A 25,973-nucleotide genomic window follows, 5' to 3' on the forward strand; every position below is an offset into this window, starting at 1 on the left:
TGAATATTCTTGTGACGTCTCATCTGCCTGATCGTTGACATCCACCCATTAATGAGCGCAGAATCAGTCCTGCTCCGTGCAGCTCATGACAGCGCCGCGCTCCGTCTCACTTCCCCGTCGATCGCCGTGACTGGATCCGTGACTTCCAGTTGTTCCGCTCCTTCATCCACATCGCTGTAGTTCTTTTTCTGGTGCCTGTGAGTAACATGCAGAAGAGAAGGAAGCCAGAGCCGATCCAGCTCAACCCGATCCCCGATGGGAACGCCGTTAACGGCACCGGAGCCTCAGAGTGAGTGACAGTGATCGTTTGGTTCCGATGCTCAGATCGATGGCTGCGATATGTGGATTCACGGTTTTATCAGTCATGCGTGTCAGATGCCCAGTTTGCAGTGGAGGCTAATGAAAGCTATGATACCTCACAGATGCACAGATCCTTCAGAGACAATTAATAAAACCATATTATTTCATTGACATGTTAATGACTTGAGCTTTTAGCCCAGACTGAAATCATTTCTCAGCCGCTCAGTGGAAATAGACACGACGATGGTCTTTTAGATTGTTTTATTAGTTGACAGCTCAGATCGACGCGTTCTAACAGCATTTTCTCTAATGCATTGTCCACAAGACCAAGATGATCACTGGACATTTAAATATGCAAACCCTAACGTCACATTTCATTAGCTGCTGCCACCAAATGTGCACTAACGCTTGTGAACGACTCTGTTGAGCAGCCAGTCATTAAATATCGACTTCTCGTTTGGGAAAGAACCGGATGAAAAGTGTGAAAACAAGCAAATGCTCGTATTTTTGAAATGTTTGGGACAGACGCCTGATCAATAGCAACAATCAGCAACAGAGCTAATGGTTTCAGATACTAACGTAGGGTCTGGACCTCCCTGTGATTTCCGTTTCTGCACCTCCCCACATATGAAAGCGAGCCTCATAGTCTTTAATGTGCTCTCTGCTCTCATCCCACTGATTAGTCAGAGGCCGACCTTTGCAGGGAGACAGTGTGTAGGATAGTAACTCCGTGTGCTGGGCAAGTTTAGTGCGGCCTCCTCCCACCAGTGTTTGACTAAACACCGTAATGGAGACGTTAAACAGCGGTGACACCGCGGTCCGGTTCTATATCAGAGGAACCAGCTGAGTTCTGGGTTGCGTAAGCTGGCATCCCTGTCACGTTGTGTTCTGTCTCGCTGCAGAGGCAAAGTACGGCATCGCTTCATCACTTTGCATCTGGAGCTGCTTCATTCCTGAAGGGCGGGATAATATTTGAACTTAGGCCCATGTTTGGTTCCACCACGTCCATGAAGCTGGACAAAGACGGCGTTTTTGGACTTTGTTCAGCAGAGCTCGCGGGCGATGACGCGCTCTTGGCGCGAAGCTCAGCACATTCCTGCTGCTGCTGCTGCTGCTGCTGCTGCTGCTGCTGCTGGACAGGCTGCGACGGGTTCGAGGAGCAGCGCGGTGGAATGAAGCCACAACCAGGAAGGAGACGCTTTCAGGCCCCGAGAACGAGCTGTGAACCCTGTTTCTGGAGGCTCGTCCCTCGCATGCCGCTCACGTTCGTTCCCCGACGCTGCATAAAATGAAACTTTCCTGCAGGCTGCAGGTTGTGGTGCTGCTGAACCGTATTGTGTTGTGCCAAGAGGTGTTATTTTGTAACAGCCAGGCGAGATTTAATAACAGGAGCACCTCCGGAGTGTCCAGCGCCCATAAATCATATTTATGTGTGAGTGGGGCGTGTGAATGGGCGTTGTTGTGAAGCAGACAGATGTGTGATGAGAGCAGCACACAGTGGCAGAGGGCGCAAATCTCTGCAGTAATTTAGATAAATCCTCATTTCTTTGATTGATTGAGTAGAATGATGATTTGTGTGTGAGTGGCTGGTAGAAGAATAGGTGAGAGGGTTATGGATGCAGAGGACCAGCAAGTGTCTGCACCATTTATGCGGCTGGAGGTTAGTTAAGGAGGAGGAAGCAGAGATTCTGTATTAGAGGTTGGACTCGGGTACGAACAGCTCAGGTGTGATCAACATTTAAAGGAGCCTAATGCGATCGATGAGCCTGTTACCGAACCCAGCGCTTTCTGGCCCGGTTAAAAAAAATGCATCCATCGTAGCAAATGCTTCCTCAGCAGGAAATGGCTGGCGGCCATGAAATAACTGTGCTGTAATAACCGTGGACCACATAGTGTCAGCCAAGCATGCGGCATTATCCAAGAGCAAACATGAACCTGGACCGGGTCCTGGACCGGGTCCCACACACAGCCGGTCCTGAGGAACCGACCCACACACAGGTGGAGGTGATGAAGTCATCTGATGTTTATGGCTAATAGAAAATATTGCTCCTCATATTCACACGTCAGTACAAATACAACTAGTTTGATGTAGAACCTAAATGAGTTATTAACTCTTTTTCACTTATCTGCTGTTTTAACATGAAGGAGCACGCGTGTTTTGTCCATGTCATGTTGCTGAGGTTTGTGTTAGCGTCTGCGTGCGTTTGTCTCTGAAACTGAAACACTGGTTTAATAGCAGTCAGTGGAAGATAAATCAAAGGGGGAAATACTCTGTAGTTAATAAAACCTGGAGCGTGTCATCTCTTTATGTGCACCCTAAACAGCTGAGTTATTGGCCGTGAATGTGATGAACATTTTACACTCTCATCAACATGTTTTATCTTTTTCACTTTAAATCAACTCTGATTATTTTATTATTTTAATTACACTTTGATTTCATTCTCAAATATGATTCCTTTCATAATGACTCATTTTGCTTTCAGCCTCACTCTGTTCTATTTATGCAGTGAACGTATAGGCATGGATGCTTAAATACATAATATTGTATGAAATAGTGTTAAAATGAACAAATATTAAAGTTTAAATAGTAAAATCCTGATTTAGGTGTGACTCCTCTTTCGTAACAGTGATGCTGTAGTCTTTCCAGCACTTTTGTTATATATACATATTGCATCTTGTGCGAGGCGTCCTTGGAGCACAAAAGGCCAGCTACCCGGTGGGGGGGGGGTCTGTGTGCAGTGACTGTGGTCCCTCCCACGTACACTGTTTGGAGTGCGATCCTCTCCGCTGCCTCCTCCACCTCGCACTCGTGTCGACAAAACGCCCACGCCGCCCGCGGCCGGCTCAAACCCAGCGCCTCGTCTCCATGGATATGCAGGCCCGCTGTCAGGAGCACAAGCACTTAACCCTCTCTCTGCCGCACGCTGAGCTCCAGCAGCTCTCCGCTGAGTCGTGCTCCGTTGCAAAGATTTCAGAAAAACACATAATTAGCGCTAGGTTCAATCAAAACCCTCTTATTAAGCGTAGATGGGAATATTGTAATGCAGATGTGAAAGAGTAGCACCATTATTACATCACAGCAGCTGAGGAGAACTCAGCTCATGCATGACTTTTCTTTGATTCACTTGTCATTTACAGTAGAAATCAGTTGGCTTTTCACTTTAAATGAATACAAAGGAAAATGGAAGTGACTGATTAAGGAATTAGTCTTCAAGGCGTCAGAGATGAAGCTCATACTGAATTACACGTCAGCGGAGAAGCTCCGACTTCACCCCACAGTCAACTTCTTAAGCAGGCAGGAGATCAAGGAACCTATTTGTTGCTTATGCAATTGTTTTTTTCTGCCATAAGAACCAACTTGGAGGCGCTGCAGAAGAAGCTGGAGGAGCTGGAGCTGGATGAGCAGCAGCGGAAGCGCCTGGAGGCCTTTCTCACACAGAAGCAGAAGGTGGGAGAGCTCAAGGACGACGACTTCGAGAAGATCTGCGAGCTGGGCGCCGGCAACGGGGGGGTGGTGTTCAAGGTCTCCCACCGGCCCTCGGGCCTGATCATGGCGAGGAAGGTGAGCCGCGGGGCCGGCAGACGCTAGTCGTGTAGCACTGATGAGAAACATTATAGAAAAGAACCCAACGCTGCTCACTACTTCCATTTTGTGTAAATGAAGTCTGGTGCTTTCCAGCTGATCCACCTGGAGATCAAACCTGCCATCAGGAACCAGATCATTAGGGAGCTGCAGGTGCTGCACGAGTGTAACTCCCCGTACATCGTGGGCTTTTACGGCGCCTTCTACAGCGACGGAGAGATCAGCATCTGCATGGAGCACATGGTAGAGCTCTGTAACGTGTCACGTCTGCGGGGGCCACATTCACGCTAGTAAAGGATGTGTTTAAGAGAATTAGAGTTGTGGGATGAGCTCATTGGCCTTTTGAATGTCAGCGCACGCGTGATATCTTTGCGCAAATTCTCTCCATGCTACTTCTCTGCAGGACGGCGGCTCTTTGGACCAGTCGCTAAAAAAAGCAGGCAAGATCCCTGAGCAGATCCTTGGCAAAGTCAGCATTGCCGTGAGTAACGCAACGCGTCTCCCACGAGCTCCACGCTGTATTTGTGGCACTGCACACACAGTCGTGTTGCTTCTCTAATCGGTATCCTTCTGGTGGAACGCTTGTCTTTCCAGGTTATCAAAGGCCTCTCCTACCTGAGGGAGAAACACAAGATCATGCACAGAGGTCAGTCATACTATATGTCACACATTCAAGCAGGCCTCCCATTAGCTTCAGAGCGACGTCTTCCCTCCTAATGCTCAGGATTGCAGCACTCAGAGTATCGATCTTCACCTCACAGTCATTTCCTGGATCAGATACACCTGCGTCCACATATACATATGTATAATTCATTAAAGCATTTAACATGAGCCTTGGAGTCTATGCTGCTGTGTCTTTGTGCTCCTCGTCATCCCCGTTAAATTAATGCGTGTGCCTTTTTACAGATGTCAAGCCTTCTAACATCCTGGTGAATTCCAGGGGTGAGATCAAGCTGTGCGACTTCGGAGTGAGCGGGCAGCTCATAGACTCCATGGCCAACTCCTTTGTGGGCACTCGCTCCTATATGTCTGTGAGTTCAGTGGATGCACTCGTCTCCTCTATCACACATTAGCCTCTTACACTAATCTCAACAACTACTAACTAAAATAATAGACACAACATTAGATCTGCTTTGGATGAGAAAAAGAACATTCAGGTTTTCAGGAGTAGTCTGTTTGCTTGGAGGCAGTGCAACTTTAAATGTGAATCAAACAAATACATTACAGCTCTCAGAAGCTAAGTTCTACTTTATGTTGAAAGTTTCACAAGTCAATGTCTGCATGTGTGTTGTGCAGCCTGAGCGTTTGCAGGGCACTCATTACTCCGTCCAGTCAGACATATGGAGTATGGGTCTGTCCCTGGTGGAAATGGCCATTGGACGCTTCCCTATCCCCCCTCCTGATGCTAAGGAGCTGGAACAGATTTTTGGCTGCCCCATAGAAGGGGAAGTGGCCTCCAGCGAGTCCTCGCCAAAGCCGCGGCCTCCAGGGAGACCAGGAAGCTGTAAGTCTGAAGTGACCGTGATATTTTGGAAAACAGCGGCGTTGGTGTGCGTTTGAGGACTAACAGACACTGGCCTTTTCCCTCCCAGCGTATGGACCCGACAGCAGACCACCGATGGCAATATTTGAGCTGCTTGATTACATAGTCAATGAGGTGAGGGGGGGGTCCACTATACTGAACCTTTATTGTACATACTGGCAGATACAACCCATGTGCATTTAATTATGTTGGCTCATTTTCAGCCTCCACCAAAGCTTCCTGGGATTTTTAGCACAGACTTTCAGGACTTTGTCAATAAATGGTATGTAAGCAAGCATTTACTGGCACCTGCTAGCGACTGTAACTGTTCAACTCAAAATATTGTGCATTTGTTGCAGTTTGATCAAGAACCCTGCAGAGAGAGCAGATCTGAAACAGTTAATGGTGTGTATTCATATTTAGCACCACTATAATCTTGTACTTGTACGTAATCTTACATTTTCCCCTCCCTCATTAGATTCACCCCTTCATCAAGCAGTCGGAGGCCGAGCAGGTGGACTTTGCAGGCTGGTTGTGCAGCACCATTGGACTCAATAAGCCTGGAACACCCACCCATGGAACCGCAATGTAAAGTCAAGTGACTAGATTTATATTTTAGAGGAGATGGTATTGGTTTATATTAAAGCTTGTGGGTTAAGAACATGTGCAAGCTACAGTTGGTGTATAAATCTTCATGCCAAGTGAAATTAAGTGTTGGGTAACTCTAGGCTGTACAAAAGGCCTGTCTGAATAGCCATGTTTTCTAAAGATCAAACGTTATCGACAAATGCTGCTCAACCTGTGTGCTTGACATTCCTTTATGCCAAAAGGCTGACTTGTTATAGCTTCTGTGAACTAAAGTCTAAATAATAAATCTTTGTGAACATTAAGCTTTGAATGACTGCTCCGACTCGTGCCTTTGAAAGAACTGATTTATTCATCATTGACTTCCAGTCTGTATGCATGTAGAAATTTATGCCTTGGGTGCAGCTGGCACCTTCTTTGCAGGTTTCTTCTTGGGGCTCTTACGCTTCAGCATCTTAGCCTTGATCTAAGAAGAGAACAATTTTAGTCACACTTCAATACGCCATGTGTTGCAGTTCAACCTAAATGTTTTCACTCACTTTAGGGTCATGCTTTAGGATGGCATGACGTCTTGCTGTCATGGCATACGGGTTGAGTTTAATCATTATCCTAAAGTTCTTTAGGGGATTCTTCTTCAGCACTCTGCGGTTCTTCTTCCTACTGCAAATACAACACAACAGTTTTATTAAAAAAAACTGAACTTTTAAACTCAGCAATGATCATTTTCATGTGTCAAATCAGGACTTCCTTATAATCAGGGTTCAGAAACACGGACTTGAAGTAGATCATCATAGTTGACAAGACAAAAATCTGAAAAAAAAAATAACTTTGATGAAGCACTGCTTACTTTGGTGCACGAAGTGCTTTCTGGATTACTTCACTCTTGAGAATTCTGGTCAGGTCTGTGTTGGTCATCTTGTGCATTGGCAGGCTAGGAGAAGATTTAGGGGTTAGTTTAATAAAATTATTTTCTTTAAAAAAAAGCTAGTTATTAATGCACAATCTCAGAACTTTGGCTAATATCACGTTTTCAAAAACACGGACTAAAGTTGAAGCTCATCACTGTATTGTTTGTCAGTTGTTCTTATGGTGTGGTTTGTCTGCTGCATAAACACTTACTTGTAATCTTTCTTCAAGGTAGAATGTTTACGCCAGGTGCCGTACAGCTCATCCAGCTTGCGGAAAGCGCTCTCAGTCCAGATACAGAAGCGTCCAACGTGACCTCCAGGGGCAAGCCTCAGGAGGTTCAGTTGGTTCACATTCTGCAGTGTGATGCCTACACGATAAACACAGGTTGATAACCTGTTGCTTTTACTAAAAAGCATATATGGAGTGTAACTGACCTGGGATATTTCTGAAGGCTTTGGTGACGCCAGCATCTTGGTTGTAGATAATGCATGGCCCTCTGCGTTGGATTCGTCTGCGGTTCCTCATCTTACCCTTACCAGCACGCATACGCTGAGAAGCATAGACCTGAGAACAAAAAATAAAACCCCAAAGTTAATACAAACCAAAGCCACATTGGCTTTTAGACTGGGGGACTGTTGGCGCATATTCCCCTGCAAGTTGTGTGCAACTGAAATAACCTTCTTGATGTCATTCCATGCTTTAAGCTTCTTCAGCAAGAGCACTGCCTCCTTGGTCTTCTTGTAACCCTCAACTTTGTCTTCAACCACCAGTGGCACCTCTGGGATTTCCTCAATGCGGTGTCCTGTGAGACAAAATTTTGATGACTGAGGACATAACAGACTACTAGTGGCGTAAATACTGCCTACCATTTTGGAAGCTTGCTCAGACTTTAGCTCACATCAATACCCTGTGACAGCTTTAAGACAGCAGGCAACTGTCACTGTTCACCGAGTCAGACGCAAATTACACCATCATGGCAAGTTAATAATGGGAAATACATGTCTCCCTGCATATAAATAATTGCTATATTGTAATTGCTTATGAAAAGCTTACCTTTGGACAGGACAAGTGCAGGAATAGCAGAAGCAGCCAGGGCAGAGCAGATGGCATAGCGCTTTTGGGTCACGTTGATCCTACGGTGCCAGCGGCGCCAGGTCTTTGTGGGGGCAAACATCCGTCCTCCACGACACATCTACACGGAGCCAAGTCAAGGTTGGACAACTACTAAGACAAAACTACTGAACCATTTAAAAAAAGACCTGCTCAGACTCCGTGTTCGTCAGCCATCTGGCCAGCTTATGACCATTAGGCGCTTGGTCGCTGGTCACAGAGTCAGACGCAAATTACACCATCACGGCAAATCTCAAATTCAAATTTGCCATTTAATATTAAGTGATATAAAAGTTATTTAAAAAAAAAAGATACATTCCCAAAAGCACCCTGGCCAGAGCGGTGGGTACCGCCACCCCTCACGCGGGGAATACGGGCCACAGCTCTTCCAGTACCCCAGGACTCTGCACTAGTCTGGTGGCCTGAAAAAACACACAATCAGGGGGAGAGTTTAAGTCATATACCTTGAATGGTTGCTTCAACCAAGACCCAAAGAATAAAAAAAGTTACTATTCATTTACCTGCAAGTTCACTGACTGCATAAGGCTGACGGTTGTTCTTGCGCATGTTGGTGTGAACAAAATTCACAACATCAGGGCGAATTGGAGCCCGAAACACAGCAGGCATGACAACATTTTTGCCTGATGATTCTCCTTTCTCGGAATAAACCGAGATCAAGGGTCGGGAGCAGGCCTAATGGAGCAGATGAAAAGACAGATCAGACAGATACACGAGTTTGGTCGGCAAAATTGAAAAAAAACAAAACAAAAAAAAAACAAGACAGACCATGTGCCTTAAGAACACACTACCGTCTCATCGGTGGCTGTTGGCCCTAGCCTACCTCGCCTGCACTAGCACGATTTGACGTTAGCGGGCCATCATTGCGTTACCTTGCTCAGCCATAGCGAAAAGCTTTGTGAGGAGTTTCGGGTAAATTACCGACAAAAAACTGATCCATGAATAACAGTTATAAATGAAACGCTCTGAACACAGCTCCTCATCCACCTGAACAATCACACGTGCAGCTGCGTAGAGCTAGTAAGGCTGGCCTTCCAAAATGGCTCCTCGTGTTAGCCTAGCTAGCCGGGAGTTTTCGGACACTTCTCCGTTAAACATAAACATAGCTTTCCTACGGTTCTTTAATAATAGTCTAATCGTTCACTATATCGTATGTACAAAACCCGCGTACTATAATACCAAGGTAATAACGAAATGCGTGCAATATCTTACCATTTTAGGTAAATACTTTACGGCTCGCCGGGAACCACGCTCCACACGCTCAGGCGGCCACAGTAAAAAGGAAGCTGGTAAATCGCCCCTATCGCTTTATGCCTCCGCCTGGGTCCGTTCTACTTCCGTTATTCCAGCATTTCGATCATTGTTATGTTCTAACTTAGAAAAGGCACACAGTGGAATTGCTATAAGTGCATACATGTTTACATTTGTACTTTTGCTTAAACCTGTCAAACCACACAAAAGAAAACTGTAAAGTTGTTTCCTACATTTGGGACTATTTAACTACTCCATGTTGGCGACGGATATACGTAATAACGAACTACTTTCTTGGTAACGTTGATTATTAGATTTTGTAATAAAATATTGATTATATATTTAATAAATCTGTTTTCATGTTTAAAACGTATACTAAATAGGCTATAGAAAACTTCAACAATTTTTTGATGTTTACTATAAAGTTGCGTTGTACGTGTAACCTCATGATGTCACGCGATAGTTGGGACTATCAAAAGTTTTGCTTTACGTTTCCTTTGCAAAAGCGTAACTTTTCTTTTCCCCATGTTATTTAATTTTAGCTTGTTTATTTTTTATTTCTTCAGCGAATTGCAGCAGTCAGTGTCTGGTGTGATCTTTAGATCCACCCAAGACGTGAAACGCAATGATCCGCATGCATGTGAAGGAATTTGATAATGAAAAATACAGCGAAGGACATATTCACTAGTTTTCCGACCTTTTATTTAACACATGACTGTGATAATTCTAGTTACCTGTTGACTCCCAGGAGAAACTACCAAGAACAAGAGACAGTTTTGCTTTTACATACATGCACTGTGGCAACCAGTCAGTGCTCATCTGTGAGTAATGACGTTGCTTATTAAATATTTAGGTTGGCCTCAAGCTCTAAAAGTTTTATTTTTGTCCTGAGATTTTTTTAGTACTCAGTTTAATGGCCTGACTCTTACTGCTAAATAACCAAGACTAAAGTACATATAATCTTTCAACCCATTATTAATTGCATTTCCCATTTTATAAGCAGTCGTCTATATAAACATTGTCAGAATACTAGTAAGTCAGCTGTGGACACCACCCCTGTAGCCTATACAGGTGCCATGTGAGTGGGGTTCAAACGGTTTGTGGGCACTGAAGCATCCAGTGTCTAACTGCATTCTTACCTGCAAATTTATCACAACTTTATATAACCCATCTTTGACTGATTCTAGTTTCTGGCAGTTTCATCCACAAATCATATTCAACTCTATCTGTACAAAATACTTGCCTGATAGTCATGTTTTGGAACAATTAAACCAAGAGGAGATTCTCAGCACGTGCTGTTCTTTTAGAACATGCCCTTACAGCACCAAAACATTGATTTATTTGCTTCTGTGAACACAACCTTATAGCTTTCAATGACAGAGCTGACTCATTGTTTTGAAACAACTGATTTATTCACTCCAGCATGTAGAAATGTGACAAATGTCCACTTTACTTGTTTCTTCTTTAGTTTCAACAGCTTTCATCTGTTCTGCAGTTTCTTACTGCAAATACAACACAACAGCTTTATAAAAAGTGAACTTTTAAACTCCGTAATAAATCATTTTCATGTGTCAAATCAGGACTTCTTTATAATCAGGGTTCAGAAACACGGACTTGAAGTGGATCATCATAGTTGACAAGACAAAAATCTGAAAGAAAGAACTTTGATGAAGCACTGCTTACTTTGGTGCACGAAGTGCTTTCTGGATTACTTCACTCTTGAGCATTCTGGTCAGGTCTGTGTTGGTCATCTTGTGCATTGGCAGGCTAGAGGAAGATTTAAGGGGTTAGTGTAGTGAATTTTTTTTTTAAAGTGAGCTAGTTATTAATGCACAATCTCAGAACTTTGGCTAATATCACGTTTTCAAAAACACGGACTAAAGTTGAAGCTCATCACTGTATTGTTTGTCAGTTCTTATGGTGTGGTTTGTCTGCTGCATAAACACTTACTTGTAATCTTTCTTCAAGGTAGAATGTTTACGCCAGGTGCCGTACAGCTCATCCAGCTTGCGGAAAGCGCTCTCAGTCCAGATACAGAAGCGTCCAACGTGACCTCCAGGGGCGAGCCTCAGGAGGTTCAGCTGGTTCACATTCTGCAGTGTGATGCCTACACGATAAACACAGGTTGATAACCTGTTGCTTTTACTAAAAAGCATATATGGAGTGTAACTGACCTGGGACATTTCTGAAGGCTTTGGTGACGCCAGCATCTTTGTTGTAGATTATGCATAGCCCTGCCTGTGGTTCCTGATATCACCTGTACCAGCACATGCGCAGAGGCATAGACCTAAAAAAAATTAGCAAAAAAAAAAAAAAAGAAAAAAAGAAAAATTCCAGTGTATATACAAATCAGCCATTTACACAAACATTGAGGCAATAAAAGTGACAAATTAAGCCTTTCAATGCAGTTGCTAAAGATCGCCAAGCATTTTAAGTTCTGCTTTGTGTTGTAGCCATTTGAGGGTTCTTCACAAGACAGTAACTCGAGGATTTTTAAGGCCCAGATAAAAATTCCATCACTCCTGCAATGGAAGTTACCTTGTGACACCATTCCAGGATTTCAGCTTCAAGACCACTGCCTCCTTGGTCTTACAATACTCATCTTTTTCTTAACCAGCAGTGGAACCTCTGGAGTTTGCTCAATGCAGTGTCCTAAGAGACAAGATCATGGTGACTAAAGCTATACATCATAATGTGCATGCTGCCCACCGTTGAAAACATTTGCTCAGAATTTAGCTCACATCAATACCCTGTGACAGATTGAGACAGCAGGCAACTGTCACTGTTCACCGGGTCAGACGCAAATTACACCATCATAGCAAATGGTACCTAATCAATACTTTAAACTGCTTAGAGAAATAAGTATCTTCCTCCTTATAACTTTTTTTAATAACTCGTGCCGCTGAACAGCCTGGTGGCTGAGTGATCCGGGAAGTAGGTTTCCTGTTCGAACCCAGTGGATCCCACAAAGTGTGTCGTTGAGCAAGTCGAGCGCCCCATGTGTGGCTGCAACTGCTTGTGCGTATAATGCAGAGAAAACAAATTTCTCAAGGGGATCAATAAAGCATGACTTATCTTAAATTAGCACCTCGTACTAGCTTAGAATCGCTAAGATCTTTTGATCGTTATTCATCAACCTTTATTGATAACAGTCAGTTTGTTGAATATAAATCAAACCTATGTTATAAAGTGTTAATTACGAAATAGGTGGGATATCTTACCATTTTTTTTAAATTCTTCACAGTTCGCCGTGAAGCACGTTCCGCATGCTCAGCCGGCCACAGTGAAAAGGACGCTCGAGAATTCCTGTGAGCCTTTTATGCCTCCGCCTTGGTTCATACTACTTCCGTCAAAATCAGGTTTCCGATTGTTGTATCACAATGCGGAAAATATACACTGGGAACCTTTTATACATATACATATATATACATACTGCAAAAAATATTTACAGTCGCACTTCTGAAAAAATATTTAGGGAGAAAACTGTTTCACACAAATGGGACTATTTCTTTACTCCATGTTTGGCGAAATAATATACGTAAAAGCGAACTTTATTAAGAAATGTATTTTTCATTATCCTACTTAAATTGTACGCGTATAATCAATACTGATGTAATTATACTGTTTACAAATGCATTTAATGATTTTTTATGCGTATACTATGTTCATTATGACCTATGAACTCATGACGTCAACGTCTGTGCAGCGCGCGATTGTCCAAATATCAACAGTAGCACTCGGTTGGAATTTTGCTGTATTTGATTTGCCTGTGGTTTACATTGTAGTTTTACCTGTAACAGGTGTTTCACTTCATTTACGATGGGCTCAAAAGTCATATCGACTGCCACGGAGTTTTATCATGTTCTTCGGTGAGCATTGTTGCTTATACCACTAAAAGCTTAGCTTTTTAGTTAAATGCTATTTGCTGTTTTAGCTTGTTTAGTTTCTTGTTTCTTCAGCTACTACTGGTACTTAATTTCTGCTGTGTCCTTTAGATCCCTCCAGGATGCGGAGTGCAACGATCCGTGTATATTTGAGGTACAAAACCTAACATTTATCACACTCTTATAGAACTGACCATAACATAGACGCTTAAACTATGGTCAATAATACGGCGAACGGGGGCGTTTTGTTTACCACACAACTACTTTATAATCTTGACCTGTGTTACCTGTTGAATTGCAGGAGGAGATTCAAATACTGAAGACGAATGGAGACAGAATTGCTGTGAATATGTACTCTGGCAACCAGCCAGTGTTCATCTTTGAGAATTATGTGAGTAATGACATTGCTTATTAAAATATTTAGGCAGGTCCTGAAGCTCTGCATGTTTTATTTTGTGTCTTTGTTTTGTAACAGTTCTTATACAAACGTCCTTTCCTAATACCCAAACATTGTACATTTAGTTAATTTCTTTATTAAAGATTAAAGTCGATATACTTCTCTTCAAGGCTTGATTTTTATGACAACCTTAAATATAAGATCTGTGCGTTTTGTCTTTTATTTAATTCTCACCATTGTAATATGATTTTTATTTTATTTTGTCCTAAAGGTACCAAAATTAAACCACGATGACCAAATGACTGAAACATCAGACTGTATTGATGGTAATGCTGAGGATACAGGCAATGATGCCAGTTTATTCCCAACAGATCTGCGACCGCAGCCACTCACAGTAATGAAAGCAAGGTGACTAGCAGTTCCCACAATAAATTAAAAACTGTTTTCAAAATAGTGCAGCAAAAATAAAAATGTTTCATTGCATTCCCATTTTATAGGCAGCTGCTGTCTCTGTACACGTTATCTCAGAATACCAGTGTGTCAGTTGTGGACAGCACCGCTGCACCACTACATCCTATGTGGGTGCGATGTGACATGTCTGATCCTGCTGGGACAGCTTGGTTAGGGGCTGAAATTGTGTCTATGGGCACTAAAGCATCTGGTGTTCGATTATACTCTGTTACCTGCAAAGGTATAGCTCAAGTGCACCATTGTTTTTGATATACCCACCATTGAAACATTAGTTTAGCGAAGTTACCATTTGTGTAATGTTTAAGTTTCTTCCACTTTTGTGTTTTCTCTTGAATGTTGCTAGGCTCAACTGTAGACAAAACATCCCTCGTATCCTTAGATGCTCTGAAACAAGAGCACAAGAAAAGGCATCACCCATTCTCTGTAAGTGACAAGACATTGTATTGCACAATCGACCACTGTCAGTGAATGTTTGTTTATGTCTTACTTACCATCTGTTTCCAGATGACAATTAAAGGCAGTGCCAGGTTCAGCTTGTTTGGCTCCACCAATGTTGAAAACACCATAATTGAGTCGAAGAGCAGGGTGACAGTGGATTTAAAATGGACTCATGTGGAGAGTATTCTTGAAATACCACCCTTGTCTTCTACAGCCACACTAGTACAGCAACCACTAACACAATTTTTGACCTTTTCTATCATGATATATAAAAAAACAATGTAAACAAACAGTTTTTTTGTTTTTCCCTCACATACAGAATATTAAAATTGCCAGCGGAGACATGAGGAGCCCAGTGTTTGAGATGTACATGGAGCTGGAGTTTCTTCAGGTTTGTGTTCCACAAAAATCTGGACCAAAAATCTCAGTAAGATCAACAACTCTACAAATAGTAGCTAAAACATATTTTTGATATTACAGACTCTTGCAGATGGTTTAAGAACTGGTGAGACTGAATGGATGGAACCGTTGGAAACAACATCGGCTGTAAATCTGACCAAGGCCTACCTAGAAGGTACATTCTCTTTAATACATGCACACTTTGTAACACCAGTCAAGAGTAATTGCCAAGAATGTTATTTGTCATTTATTTCTTCACTCTTTAGAACTTCAGAGCACAGCAAGGACTCTGCAGGAGCAGGCTGAAAAATCAGGGGAGGTATGGTAGCAAGCTCCTTCACCAATGAGTTATTTTCTGAATACATTTGACAGCTGGTTTCCCTGTTGTTTTGAAGGTCACGAAGCCAAAGTCTGAGACAGACACTACAGTTTTCAATTCCCTCTTGGTACGAGGGGATTTGGATTTTGTGGAGCAGCTGTGGGTTCGCATGAGAAAAAGTAGGTAGTATATTTTATTTCTATATTTTACAGTGTATATTATATTACATTTACAGTATATAACAATAAAATGAGTCAGATGTGGTCTCATTTATTATTCCTCATAGGTGTAACTTCATTTCAAGACATTGAGGACTGTTTAAAATTGGTTATAGAAGCTCTGCGATATGGAGACATCAAACCCTGGGTATGGGATGTTTCAGTTAATGAAAACTATAAGACAATCAGAGGTTGTACAGAGTAAATATATGTGGTTGTGTTGTTTCCATTTCCCACACAGATTCATGGAGACAGCAGCAGCTCCCTCAGTAAACTTATCCTGCAGTCTTACCACCAGCAGATTGGTCGTGTGTCTCTCTCAGGTGTTACCCCTATTCACATGCTGCTAGAGATGGGCCTGGACAAAATCAGAAAGGATTACATTAACTACCTCATTGGTATTTTAAAAACAGAATCTTTGACCCTTATTTTTTGTCTTTGTCCCATTCATTAAACATTAACTGTGCCTTTTACCTGTTTGTTGTATCTTAATATTTGTTTCTCAGGTGAACAGTTGACGACTCTAAAACATCTGGTAAGGTTAAGACCCCCTCATTTAGTGCTATTATTTATAATGACTGTAGTATATATTTTGAGTCTGTATATCGTTTTTTCACAGAGTTATTACCTGAGTACAGAGGTTGATCTGCAGGAGCAAGTAATCCGGATCAGAAAATTACACCATCTGCTGGAAATAATAGTGACCTGCGGCACATTCCTGGAGTTGCCCTACGACAGGCTGTTCCTCCTTACACAGTAAATACAGTTATCGTTCTTCTGTGATGTGTGATTATTTGTGATGGTAAAATTAGAGCAGACAAGCTATGTTTTTATTTGTTTTCTTGCAGATCATGTTTGCAGCACTATAAAACCCACCCCTATGATGAGGACCATGAATTTAAACTCCAAATCAAACCAGCCCTGATCAGCCATTTCTACCAGAAGTGAAGATCTACTGTTTTAGCATTACATCTAAAGAAATCTATAAATACCATTGGGATATTTATCTTCTTATTAATATTTATAACAAAATCTGTCATTTAATTAAGGTGAGTGTATACCGTCAAAATGCCCACAAATACAGCATGTGTTTGTGTTCCACAGAGAAAATCCAGTCGTGTGGGGCGTCGAGGTATCCAGTGGCCACGGTTCCCGTGAAGTTAGGACATCTTTGCAGCTCAGTGACAGACCACTGGTTGATCATGTCATCTTTGAGACAGGTAATCTTTAGGCACTGCATCAAATGCCTTTTCACGTCGTTGTCAGTGGAACTTGCATTATTACGATTTGCCTTGTTTGTTTTAGCTTTGCCAAATGAAACCATGAATGGGGAGAGTGAGGATCCAGAGTTCTTCTCCACCATGGTGTGCTGTAGTCTTATCAACTTCCCATGAAAATACACATACAAATATTAAATAGTGTTAAATTATCTAGCCTTCTTAGCACTGCTGCAATTTTTTTTGGTTTTATTTGAAGGTTTCTGTCACTTATTTACTGTCCTCTTATTTCATACTTTCATCTTATAAGCATTTTGAAAACTATTTCTGTACTTGGACTTCGAACCAAACAAAAAAATAAGCAGTCTCTCTGCAAGTGAAGTATTCCACAGCAGGATTTAATTAGAATTGTCAACTTTTTGCAGGGTGTCCACACAGTTTGAGTCAGATATAGGCCACTCTCTAAAGTTTTCAATGCAGTAATAAAGGATAAATCAGTGTTTTACAGCAAACAATGTGTACACATCAAACTAATGAAGTCAGCAGCTTTGCTGACTACAGTTTGAGTAATGCTTTTATGTTCACAAATAATCTATTAAAGTTCCAACAATGTGTCCGTATGCTGCTTGCACTGTCTAGTTCCTTCTCCTCAGCAGGAACATAAGGAAGATGGCGCTGAGCAAAATAGAGAGGGTGCACACGGTGGGAACCACAATCTCGGTCACCATCTCCATGTGGCTGGTCAAAGGGTCTGCAAAGCACACACAGGACTCGCTAGCATCATGGAGTAGCTCAGACACTGCTAGTAAGGCCAGTAATGAAGCTCAAGCACAGCACTCAAAGGGTTAATATTTCTTGTCTAAGTCAAATCAGTTTTCATTCTCTTTCCTTTAATGAGCACGGGAGGTTTTCTTACCATGAATAAGTCTTAGAATATTGGCAGCAGTACTCCGCTGTTCCTCTGATAGAAAAAGAGAAATGACTCACAGTTGATTACACGTCACTTTAACCCTTTGAGAACTGCAAGCATAAAGCACTGTTCAATTGTCAGAGCTAAAATCTAAAGGGCTGTTCTGCAGGTTAGAAGTAGAAGTCTATGAGCTGCCCAAGCTTTTTGCAAAGGCGACAACAAACCAGGAGTTGCAAGGCGTTAGTAAGATTTAAAGCCACATCAGAACAGAAAAAGAAATGTTATAAAATGCATCTACCATAAAAGTCTACACTTCATCATGCACTGGCCAAACCTTTGGCAATTCTGCATGTTCCTTGGATTTTCTTCTAGCTGGAGGGGCAAACAAAAAAGATGTCTCAGCTTAACCATAGCATATTCTGTTTGTTGTGTTGGGTTTTTGCAGCTTTCTGATCTGACTCACATTAATGCCGTTTCTTAGATGCTTGAAATCAGCAATGGATGTTTAATTTCTGCTTCTAATCATATGCTTTCTGAGTTCAAATCCAGCGGCAGGTTTTTGGAATCTTTGTTTGTTTACCCCAGCTAGTTGCTCACCTCTGAGCCCGAACGCACAAGGTCAGGGATGTTGTAAAGAAACTAACCTGCAGCAAGGAGCTGGTTGCTCGAAGAACAGGTCTCCACAGCCTTCCTCCTCCAGTTCTCCACCTGTGAGGGTTCACAGTGCAGCTCTGCATGATCGGTGGCTTATTTTGTGGCATGGCATTGTAACAATGACAGTTGCAGAGGAAATGAGCATATCTGTATCTGCTACAAGGAAAAAGAAGAAGGAGGAGGATTAAGAGTAAAGTAGTCTTTTCTCGTGTCTCACCTCTCTCTGATTGGGGAAACCGTTGGAGCTGATAATGCGTTTGTAGAACTGAACAGAAGCTTTGGGGTAGCGAGGCTTGTTTTTGTTCCTGAAGTCCACGTAGAACAAGCCAAACCTCTCAGAGTAGCCTTCATCCCACTCAAACTTGTCCAGCAGCGACCATGCGGTGTATCCCTTCACACTGACCCCATCTTTAATAGCTGAGTGAGTTCAATTAGACTTCGTATGAATTAATCAGGCATAAACTTTGATTTAATTTAGTCACACAGCACAATGAGTTCGGTCACCTTTTAGCATCTCATTGATATAGTCTTTATAATACTGTATCCTCCATTCGTCGCACAGCTCTGTGCATAGCATCTTCTCAGAGACTCCATTCTCCGTCACATAAATTATAGGATTTCCGTACTGAGTCTGAAAAGAAAAAACAAATCAGATCGACTGCTCAGAAAGGACCCATACAGTATGTAACGTCACTTCAGGGTTTCTGGCCAGTCTGTGCTGCAGCCGGAGTCACCTTGACAAAGTTGAGCAGGCGTCTGAAGCCCCAGGGCACGGCGTACAGCCACTCCGACCCCGGGTCCGGCCACCGCGGGTCCACCAGCTCGGCCACGTCGCGGTCCGTGAAGTAGCTGCTGCTCGCGCGGCCCGATGGGTTGTTCTTGTGCGTAATGTAGCGGGTGGTGAAATGACCGACACCGAGAAAGTCGCAGGTCCCCTTGATGTAGCTCTTCTCCTGGGGGGAGAACGCGGGCAGGCGAGACGTACCCAGGCCCTGCTGGACGCTCTTCCTTCCTTCATGCGCACACATAACAGGCGTTAGGGGATTTTCACAGTAATGTGTAAGGTCACTGTGCACACGTAGTCTTACCAATAAAGTCTTTCATCACTTGGGGGTAGTCTCCATGAAAGATCGGCGTGGCGAACCAGCCCAGGTAGAACTGGACATATCTCTCTGCTGCCTCAATGTCTTTCTGGCTGCTGAGATCCACCGGTTCTCCCCAGTCTCCAGCCAGAGAAATGCCGACTAGACCTGCAGACGCGAACAGCCCCTCTCAGCACTCATTAGGACTCATTAGGCACACATTAGGATTCAAATGCATCGTTCGGGCCCTATGTCATCTACCTCTTTGCTTTGTCCTCCACTGTGTATCATAGGTGTGCCAAACCTTGGCATGTGCCTGTGGAAAATATTTTCACATTTCAGGCTTTCAGGCACTTTCAGTTTTATGAAATATGTTCAAACCCAGCTGAGTTAAATGAAACAAAACCCTTTTTCCACATGGGAATCACCACAAACAGAATTTATTCTCTATAATTAAGACCAAGTCTCCTCTAAGATATTGTTGAAGGTGTGTAATCGTTTTGTTATTAACTGTACATTCTCTGACCTTAATGATGTGATGTGCGGCTCTGTACGCTCCTGTTCCGCTCAGCCTCACTCCAGGCGCATGCTCACCTGTCTCATAGCCTTCAACCGCCACCGACTGTGGATGGGAGGTGACGGTACATTCAGCAACCAGTGACCTGTGTTCTGCCCACTTTTATGTCCCAGTACGGTTTGGACCTACCCATGGATTGTTGAAAGTGATCCAATGCTTGACCCGGTTGCCAAATCTTTCAAAGCACAGGTTGGCAAATTCATTGAAATAGTTGACCATGCTTATATTCTGCCATCCACCATATTTTTCCTGTAAAACCTACAAGGTCAGATACATAGGGATTTTATTTAATCAATAGATGAAAGGAGGGTGATGTAAACATGCTGAGGTTGTGGATCATACCAACCTGTGGAAGATCCCAGTGATACAGAGTGACTATAGGCGTGATCTGATTGTCCAGCAGATGATCGATAAGGTCGTCATAGTACTGTATTCCTTTTTCATTGACATGATCAGCTGGAGATAGTGATGAAGTGTAAATAACATTTTACATAGAGTTTATTGGATTATTGTGCTAAAGCAGGTACCCACACTTTACTCCAGTGGGCATGATTCTGGGCCATGATATTGAGAAGCGATAGTGGTTCAGCTTCAGCTCCTTCATCAGAGAAACATCGTCCTGTACAAGACGAGTGACAGAGAGAAATTATTACTACAGTAGTGGTTCTGTTCTCGCCACGTTTCAAACTGTGCCTGCTCAACCCCACCTTGACTTTATAGTAGCCCTCACAAGACGAATCCCCGGTCTCGTTGTGTTGGATTCTGCCTTTTTTGTGACTGAACACGTCCCAGATGCTCAGTCCTTTTCCATCTTTGTCCCAGGCTCCTTCTGTTTGATAGGCTGAACTGCCGGCACCCCACGAAAATCCTAACGAACACATCATCAGCAATGCGCATTCAGCTCCACAATGCCCAGGTTTTAGATGGAATAACATCAACAACATCCTAAAATATAGGTGGGTAATAAGAAGAACTTAGATGTGTGTTCACTACCAGTTGGAAAAGTGCCATAATAGAAGGAACTGTGGTCGTTCTTTGTCCAGTCGAAGTCCTCAGCCGCAGACAGACGCAGCACCAGCATAAACACATAGCATACAGTGAAGACGCAGGAGCGCAGCATGGTTCTTCTGAGCCCGCAGCACGGTTCCTGTGTGGTTCTGCTCCAGTCCCTGACTGTTGTCTGCGCACACACACACACACACACACACACACACACACACACACACACACACACACACACACACACACACACAACTTACTGGTGTGCAAAAAAGGGTTCTGCCCAAATTATTATCAGACAAAAAACATAATAGAATCACATTAAACTATAATCAAACTGTCTGGAAGCATCCAATGTGACGCACTATGGGGGGTCCCACCTCTCTATAACGCAGGTCCAAATTCCCCTATTCAAATTCAATGGAGTGTAACATCATCGTGCTGAGGCCCACAGATCCCATTTAAACTCTGCTTTTACTTCTGTAAGCAAAGCTACTGAGGTTGACATACAGTAAATACAGTGCACAGTCACAATACGATCCATAGGTAAGTAAATTCACAACAACTTTCAACTAAGAGAGACACTTACATTCTCATATAGTAATTTGTAAATCATTGTCTTATTCAGTTCTTAACAGGTCAACTTCACATCAAATAATATCATATTTTTAAGTGCATATTATGGTGATGACAGTTTTTTTGGATATGTCAGTTGCTCTGCTGTAGCATATCTTAAAGTATTATGCATGTTATATTAAAACTTAAGATTTTTAATATTTCAAATTAAATTAATGTCAAGACAATGTTCAAACAATTTATAACTGTAAATTTTTTTGCAAACTCTTGAGTGTGACATTATATCGTAATAACCCTAAAATATTATCACAACCTATGACATCTTTGGGAGAACTTTGACGTCTACTGCTATTGTTTTCTTCACAGCAATGTATGTGCTAAACAAGACAACAGCATACCTTATGAAGAATTCATTTGCAGCAGGTGTAAGTGCTGAGCTCGAATCCCTGGGGAAATGGAGATACTCCTGGACAGCGGGGCACGTAGAAAGCCGTATATATCTATTGATGCAATCTCTATTGTATGTTGCCCTCTGTTGCACCACCCTTCTCCAGAGCTGTGCCTGATGTCAGTGTCAAAGCTGGCTTTATTGTTAGACGCACTGTATTGTTTTAGCTGTTTAGAAAATGCTGAATGGTTTGCTGTTGAAAAGTGTTTGCACTGCATTACTCATTCTCCAGGGTGAGGTGAGGGTGAGAATGAAACTTGAAATAAATAATTCTCTTTGGCTTTTGAATGCTTGATAATTCTGATAAACATTACTGTATGCTGTTGTAAATGTGGACATTGTAAAATGCAGACAGGTGGACTTTACGCGAATCATTTTATTTTGTGCTTATAATTATATCTTCTTACATAATGCATACACCCTATCTTACCATATGGCCCAGCCATACATTTTCAGGCTAACAAAGAAGTCTCAACATTTGATTCTCGAGTGAAACTAATTCTCACCTTCTTGTTCTCTAGATGCACAGTACATCTATCATGGTATAAGCACCTATTAATACTCTCTTACTGCATTTCAGCAAATATCTGCCAGAAAACTGTAAATTCTAACAATGTTTGAAATCCTGATGAAGTGCCCTAAACCAGGCAAAGGAGCAAATACTGTTTGCACCACACATCATTACACTGCCACGTTCACTCACTTCATACAAATAAATACGTTTTAGAAGTGATGGGAAAAATCAGGGGAACAAATAAACAACCGTCATGTTTACATTTGGTTCTTCATTGAAAGGTGCAAATATTTAAGCTCCATGTAACACTTTGATTCTTAGTAATCATCGTCCTCCTCATCCGCTTCGAGCCCGTACTGAAGCCTATACGCACGCTGGTCGTCATCTTCGTGACCGGCGTCTTGATCTTCCTCCTCCTCTTCCTCCTCCTCATTGTCATCTTCTTCCTCCTCCTCCTCCTCCATATCATAATCTACAATAGCATTCAGTCGCAGTTTGGTTTGATTGATCTCACTCTCGTCATCAAGGTTAATATAAGCCTAAAAAAATGGGAGAGAATATTAATCAAAGTCTTAGACAAGAAGACCACTTTCCTTAAATATAATTAGACAGTGAGAATATAACACCCATCAGCTGCTACTTAAATGTTACTTCTGCCTTTTGTTCATGCACTGTTCTGACAACAAAAATTTTGATGTTTTCTTTGAAAACAACAGGCTTGTAATTGAACTATAGCTGTTATAAACTAGATAACACAAGCTCCGCAGTTATAAACAGAAATATTAAAAAAGGCTACACATTTTTGAGTAGAAGAAAGGAAGGAAAACAGTGTTTCAACTTCATGCGCGCGCGCGCGCGCACACACACACACACACACACACACACACACACACACACACACACACACACACACACACACACACACAAAGGTTCCCCTGGATTTTCTATCAGATAAATTGACTTACCTCAGTTGCTGGGGACACATGTTGAGAAGCTCCTTCTTCAGATTGAGCATTAATAATAGATTTCAAGGCTCCTTCTTCAAACTGAAACACACACACGCGAACACGTAACGTGAACAACAGAGGCCCTTTCCACAGAACACACTCATTCCCAGCCTCTCGCTCACCTTCAGCCTGTTCAGCTGCTCCTGGAGCATGACTTTGATTTTCAGCAGCGTCTTCTCTTCCTTCTTCAGCTCCTGCAGCCGGCTGTGCATCTTTCCTGGGGCTGCGGCAGTCAGACCATTCCTCAGCTGTAAAGGGAGACTGAGCTACAGCTTATGGTTCCCTTAGAAATTGCACTGATCTAAACTAGGACCAAACTGTCAGTTTTTTTTAAAACGTCGAAATTTATTTGCCTGGTGTGGAGATAGACAGTAATTAGTTTGTAATGTGCCCCTGTTCTATCCATTTAGATTTTACAAATTTAAAAAGACAAACCCCACGGCGTTCGGTTAACTGCTGACAATAACAATTATTTAGAAATGTTTATTGTGTCTATAATGTGAACTCAGTTAGCTGTTAGCCATTAGCAGAACCCAAAGATGACAATTTCCAACACACGAACGAATAGAGCCAAAATGTACCTTTGTTCAGAAATGTGTTTACAGCTTCATACCAACGACGACAGCGGCCAACACACTACAGTGTATTTCCTGCAGCTTTTGTGTAAGATGCTAACTTTGCTATTATGCTACAATTAGCTACTGCTACTAACGCTAGCACAAGTTTGGTTCCTCTGGTTATGTGGTCATATCCGGTCTTACGTTCAAGAACTGTTGGGGATTTTGTGTTTTCGTGTCTGGATTGATATTTGAATTTTAGGCTTTTTATTCAGTGACTCACAGGAACAATATCTAAAGATTATCTCATACTGAAAAGCAAATCGCTCAAAAGTATATTAATTATTGTGTTTTTTTGCAAAATAAAAAAAATATATAAAAAAATATATTGTCGCACATTTTACACTGAAAATTAGTTTAACTAGTTCTGCTCAGCTTCTTTCTTCTAGACGCGTTAATATTCCTAACTTTATTCGTTAAAATTCTACAAAACGCCTCTCGACCGAGGCCAGAAAACGACCTTTTATGCAGCACGCAAAGGCACCACCAACCTTTACCGTGGGTGTGGCGACATCTTGTGGTAATTGAGGGTAACTTTACCTCTCAGACCTTTTGAAACAGCGGTTGCCCAGTCTTTGACCAAAATGTCATTTTTAGACAGTAAGAAAACCTGACAGTGATTTTACAATAATAAGCATTACTGTAAATTAAAACAGAAATAAACAAAATGTTAACCACAGCAATGCTCTTATAGGGTTCTATCATTACAATGTTGTCAGCGAGAGCAGTTTTATTCATTCAACTAACTCCAAAAAACGACACTAAACATGTACCGTTTGCACTGGCCGGCTTTTCTTGCGAAGAAAGGTTTGAAACTGCAGGTGTTAACTTTATCGCACTCAGAAGCCTAATTTGCAACAAATGTAGTTCGCGGCGTTAGCCTCCCTCATAAAACACGGGTCACACTCCTGGAGGCTCCGTGGGCCCTAAAAGCCGCTCGCTGTTTCACTGCTGCGTGCTGGGCGTCGCTGAGCTGCGATGCCAGCTGTAAATTTGCCTTTTATGCAGGTGTAACTCCACACGTTGGAGATACTTTAAGGTTTACAAGATTAAAACGGAGCAAGCGGCGGAACAACAAAGGTTGCTTTGTAAATAAGTGAGTTAGGAGCCAGATTTACGACGCCATCTGTGCGGGTGATGGGGAAGTAGTATCACTTCCACAGGCGGCAGGATCTCTAGCTGCGCTCGGCTTGCAGGTGATTGAGCACCTCCATGTTTATCCATGTATTTGCCTTATCCCATAAGCAAATATTCACCCGCGTGGCGCATTAGCAACAAAGCATGCAAGTCCACACCAACCCCCCTTTACCTTTAAAAGGAGCAAGTAATATAGATAATGAATTCTGTGAAACTTAAATAAATCACAGATGGAAGTCATTGATGTGAACAAGATCTGAAACGGCTCTTAATCAGTGTTCAAAAATGTTAGAAGAGCCCATTAGGTTCTTTATAGGATTCCTTGACTAAATCCATCCAGATGTGCGCATTGATAATCGCAGCACGCAGGCATGACTGCAGACTAACCGTGGAGCCAGAAGGGGATACATACAGTACCTGTCTCCTGTTATCACACGTGAAAACAACTGCTGTTCAAGGTTTTTGAAATTGCAGATGAATTTCACTGGTGTGTTAGAGAATAAAAAAACAATATTAAATATTATTAATGCCTGCCTCATTCATCAAACAAAACATGGCTTTAAATACTATATAAAATGAATCTTTTTTTTAAATCAATTTGTGTTATCATTAAATCACAATTGTGTGTCTTTTTTCACATTTGACCTGGTTCTTGCATAATGTTATTAAGCCCACATTCCTGTTTCAGGCTTTGCTACGTTGGTCTTGTTGCATATAACTGAGCATTTCTTGCTTAAACTACTAATGCACTGACTTGTACATCACTAAACCTTGCTTCTTGTTTTGTGGTATGGGACCCTCTACATGAACATTAGAGCTGCCTCTTGGTGC

The 25,973-nt window shown here is 42.3% G+C and overlaps 6 protein-coding genes, 1 long non-coding RNA gene and 7 other non-coding genes across 18 annotated transcripts; 3 read left to right on the forward strand and 11 right to left on the reverse strand.

The window, feature by feature from the left end:
- Positions 1 to 12: 12 nt before the first annotated feature.
- map2k1 (mitogen-activated protein kinase kinase 1) lies at positions 13 to 6,295 on the forward strand. Of its 2 annotated transcripts, none has more exons than XM_029153625.2 (11): positions 13 to 289; positions 3,652 to 3,862; positions 3,965 to 4,126; positions 4,287 to 4,364; positions 4,478 to 4,529; positions 4,790 to 4,914; positions 5,180 to 5,387; positions 5,476 to 5,540; positions 5,630 to 5,688; positions 5,765 to 5,810; positions 5,884 to 6,295. In XM_029153625.2, the coding sequence occupies exons 1-11, from the start codon at positions 207 to 209 to the stop codon at positions 5,995 to 5,997; spliced, it is 1,203 nt and encodes a 400-aa protein (XP_029009458.1). In that variant the 5' UTR covers positions 13 to 206; the 3' UTR covers positions 5,998 to 6,295. The 2 variants fall into 2 exon arrangements, with proteins under 2 accessions (XP_029009458.1, XP_029009459.1); XM_029153626.2 differs by having other exon boundaries at positions 15 to 289; positions 3,980 to 4,126.
- Positions 6,296 to 6,319: 24 nt separating this feature from the next.
- rpl4 (ribosomal protein L4) lies at positions 6,320 to 9,396 on the reverse strand. The gene is made up of 10 exons (XM_029153627.3): positions 9,240 to 9,396; positions 8,531 to 8,702; positions 8,325 to 8,431; positions 7,953 to 8,091; positions 7,577 to 7,701; positions 7,334 to 7,463; positions 7,110 to 7,266; positions 6,838 to 6,921; positions 6,530 to 6,650; positions 6,320 to 6,456 (listed from the first exon to the last, which is right to left on the reverse strand). The coding sequence occupies exons 1-10, from the start codon at positions 9,240 to 9,242 to the stop codon at positions 6,379 to 6,381; spliced, it is 1,116 nt and encodes a 371-aa protein (XP_029009460.1). The 5' UTR covers positions 9,243 to 9,396; the 3' UTR covers positions 6,320 to 6,378.
- Positions 6,724 to 6,787, reverse strand: LOC114858019 (small nucleolar RNA SNORD18). Its single transcript, XR_003786319.1, has one exon. It is a non-coding gene; the product is annotated as a small nucleolar RNA SNORD18 (small nucleolar RNA).
- On the reverse strand, positions 6,991 to 7,058 carry LOC114858017 (small nucleolar RNA SNORD18). Its single transcript, XR_003786317.1, has one exon. It is a non-coding gene; the product is annotated as a small nucleolar RNA SNORD18 (small nucleolar RNA).
- LOC114858021 (small nucleolar RNA SNORD16) lies at positions 7,779 to 7,878 on the reverse strand. The gene has a single exon (XR_003786321.1). It is a non-coding gene; the product is annotated as a small nucleolar RNA SNORD16 (small nucleolar RNA).
- LOC114858024 (small nucleolar RNA SNORD16) lies at positions 8,160 to 8,258 on the reverse strand. The gene has a single exon (XR_003786324.1). It is a non-coding gene; the product is annotated as a small nucleolar RNA SNORD16 (small nucleolar RNA).
- Positions 9,397 to 10,668: 1,272 nt separating the features above from the next.
- Positions 10,669 to 11,880, reverse strand: LOC114857329 (60S ribosomal protein L4-like). The gene is made up of 5 exons (XM_029153711.3): positions 11,872 to 11,880; positions 11,453 to 11,516; positions 11,229 to 11,385; positions 10,962 to 11,045; positions 10,669 to 10,780 (listed from the first exon to the last, which is right to left on the reverse strand). Exons 1-5 carry the CDS (start codon positions 11,878 to 11,880, stop codon positions 10,759 to 10,761), a joined length of 336 nt encoding a protein of 111 aa, XP_029009544.3. The 3' UTR covers positions 10,669 to 10,758.
- On the reverse strand, positions 10,851 to 10,914 carry LOC114858020 (small nucleolar RNA SNORD18). The gene has a single exon (XR_003786320.1). It is a non-coding gene; the product is annotated as a small nucleolar RNA SNORD18 (small nucleolar RNA).
- LOC114858018 (small nucleolar RNA SNORD18) lies at positions 11,113 to 11,180 on the reverse strand. The gene has a single exon (XR_003786318.1). It is a non-coding gene; the product is annotated as a small nucleolar RNA SNORD18 (small nucleolar RNA).
- A 120-nt stretch (positions 11,881 to 12,000) lies between the features above and the next one.
- On the reverse strand, positions 12,001 to 12,099 carry LOC114858023 (small nucleolar RNA SNORD16). Its single transcript, XR_003786323.1, has one exon. It is a non-coding gene; the product is annotated as a small nucleolar RNA SNORD16 (small nucleolar RNA).
- Positions 12,100 to 12,962: 863 nt separating this feature from the next.
- On the forward strand, positions 12,963 to 17,241 carry zwilch (zwilch kinetochore protein). The gene is made up of 18 exons (XM_029153561.3): positions 12,963 to 13,147; positions 13,274 to 13,316; positions 13,464 to 13,553; positions 13,831 to 13,967; positions 14,057 to 14,250; positions 14,374 to 14,453; positions 14,535 to 14,690; positions 14,788 to 14,859; positions 14,949 to 15,042; positions 15,134 to 15,186; positions 15,263 to 15,365; positions 15,473 to 15,552; positions 15,646 to 15,802; positions 15,911 to 15,939; positions 16,024 to 16,160; positions 16,253 to 16,348; positions 16,509 to 16,624; positions 16,710 to 17,241. Exons 1-18 carry the CDS (start codon positions 13,098 to 13,100, stop codon positions 16,796 to 16,798), a joined length of 1,776 nt encoding a protein of 591 aa, XP_029009394.1. The 5' UTR covers positions 12,963 to 13,097; the 3' UTR covers positions 16,799 to 17,241.
- Positions 17,231 to 21,958, reverse strand: lctlb (lactase-like b). Of its 4 annotated transcripts, XR_005897812.2 has the most exons (16): positions 21,818 to 21,958; positions 20,838 to 21,024; positions 20,552 to 20,712; positions 20,376 to 20,463; positions 20,191 to 20,300; positions 19,974 to 20,102; positions 19,794 to 19,889; positions 19,529 to 19,583; positions 19,274 to 19,435; positions 18,920 to 19,197; positions 18,690 to 18,816; positions 18,403 to 18,602; positions 18,176 to 18,239; positions 17,830 to 17,903; positions 17,538 to 17,582; positions 17,294 to 17,372 (listed from the first exon to the last, which is right to left on the reverse strand). XR_005897812.2 is itself a non-coding variant. In XM_041071189.2 (15 exons), exons 2-15 carry the CDS (start codon positions 20,962 to 20,964, stop codon positions 17,257 to 17,259), a joined length of 1,758 nt encoding a protein of 585 aa, XP_040927123.1. In that variant the 5' UTR covers positions 20,965 to 21,024; positions 21,818 to 21,958; the 3' UTR covers positions 17,231 to 17,256. The 4 variants fall into 4 exon arrangements, 3 of the variants coding, with proteins under 3 accessions (XP_040927123.1, XP_040927124.1, XP_029009397.1); XM_041071189.2 differs by lacking the exon at positions 17,830 to 17,903 and having other exon boundaries at positions 17,231 to 17,372; XM_041071190.2 differs by lacking the exon at positions 17,538 to 17,582 and having other exon boundaries at positions 17,234 to 17,372.
- On the forward strand, positions 19,431 to 21,914 carry LOC129604210 (uncharacterized). The gene is made up of 3 exons (XR_008694903.1): positions 19,431 to 20,033; positions 20,667 to 20,800; positions 21,786 to 21,914. It is a non-coding gene; the product is annotated as an uncharacterized LOC129604210 (long non-coding RNA).
- A 267-nt stretch (positions 21,959 to 22,225) lies between the features above and the next one.
- Positions 22,226 to 24,140, reverse strand: snapc5 (small nuclear RNA activating complex, polypeptide 5). Its single transcript, XM_029153563.2, has 4 exons — positions 23,970 to 24,140; positions 23,511 to 23,636; positions 23,347 to 23,427; positions 22,226 to 22,920 (listed from the first exon to the last, which is right to left on the reverse strand). Exons 2-4 carry the CDS (start codon positions 23,598 to 23,600, stop codon positions 22,699 to 22,701), a joined length of 393 nt encoding a protein of 130 aa, XP_029009396.1. The 5' UTR covers positions 23,601 to 23,636; positions 23,970 to 24,140; the 3' UTR covers positions 22,226 to 22,698.
- Positions 24,141 to 25,973: the final 1,833 nt, after the last annotated feature.

This window comes from Betta splendens, chromosome 6 (genome assembly GCF_900634795.4).
Source record: "Betta splendens chromosome 6, fBetSpl5.4, whole genome shotgun sequence".
NCBI lineage: Eukaryota > Metazoa > Chordata > Actinopteri > Anabantiformes > Osphronemidae > Betta > Betta splendens.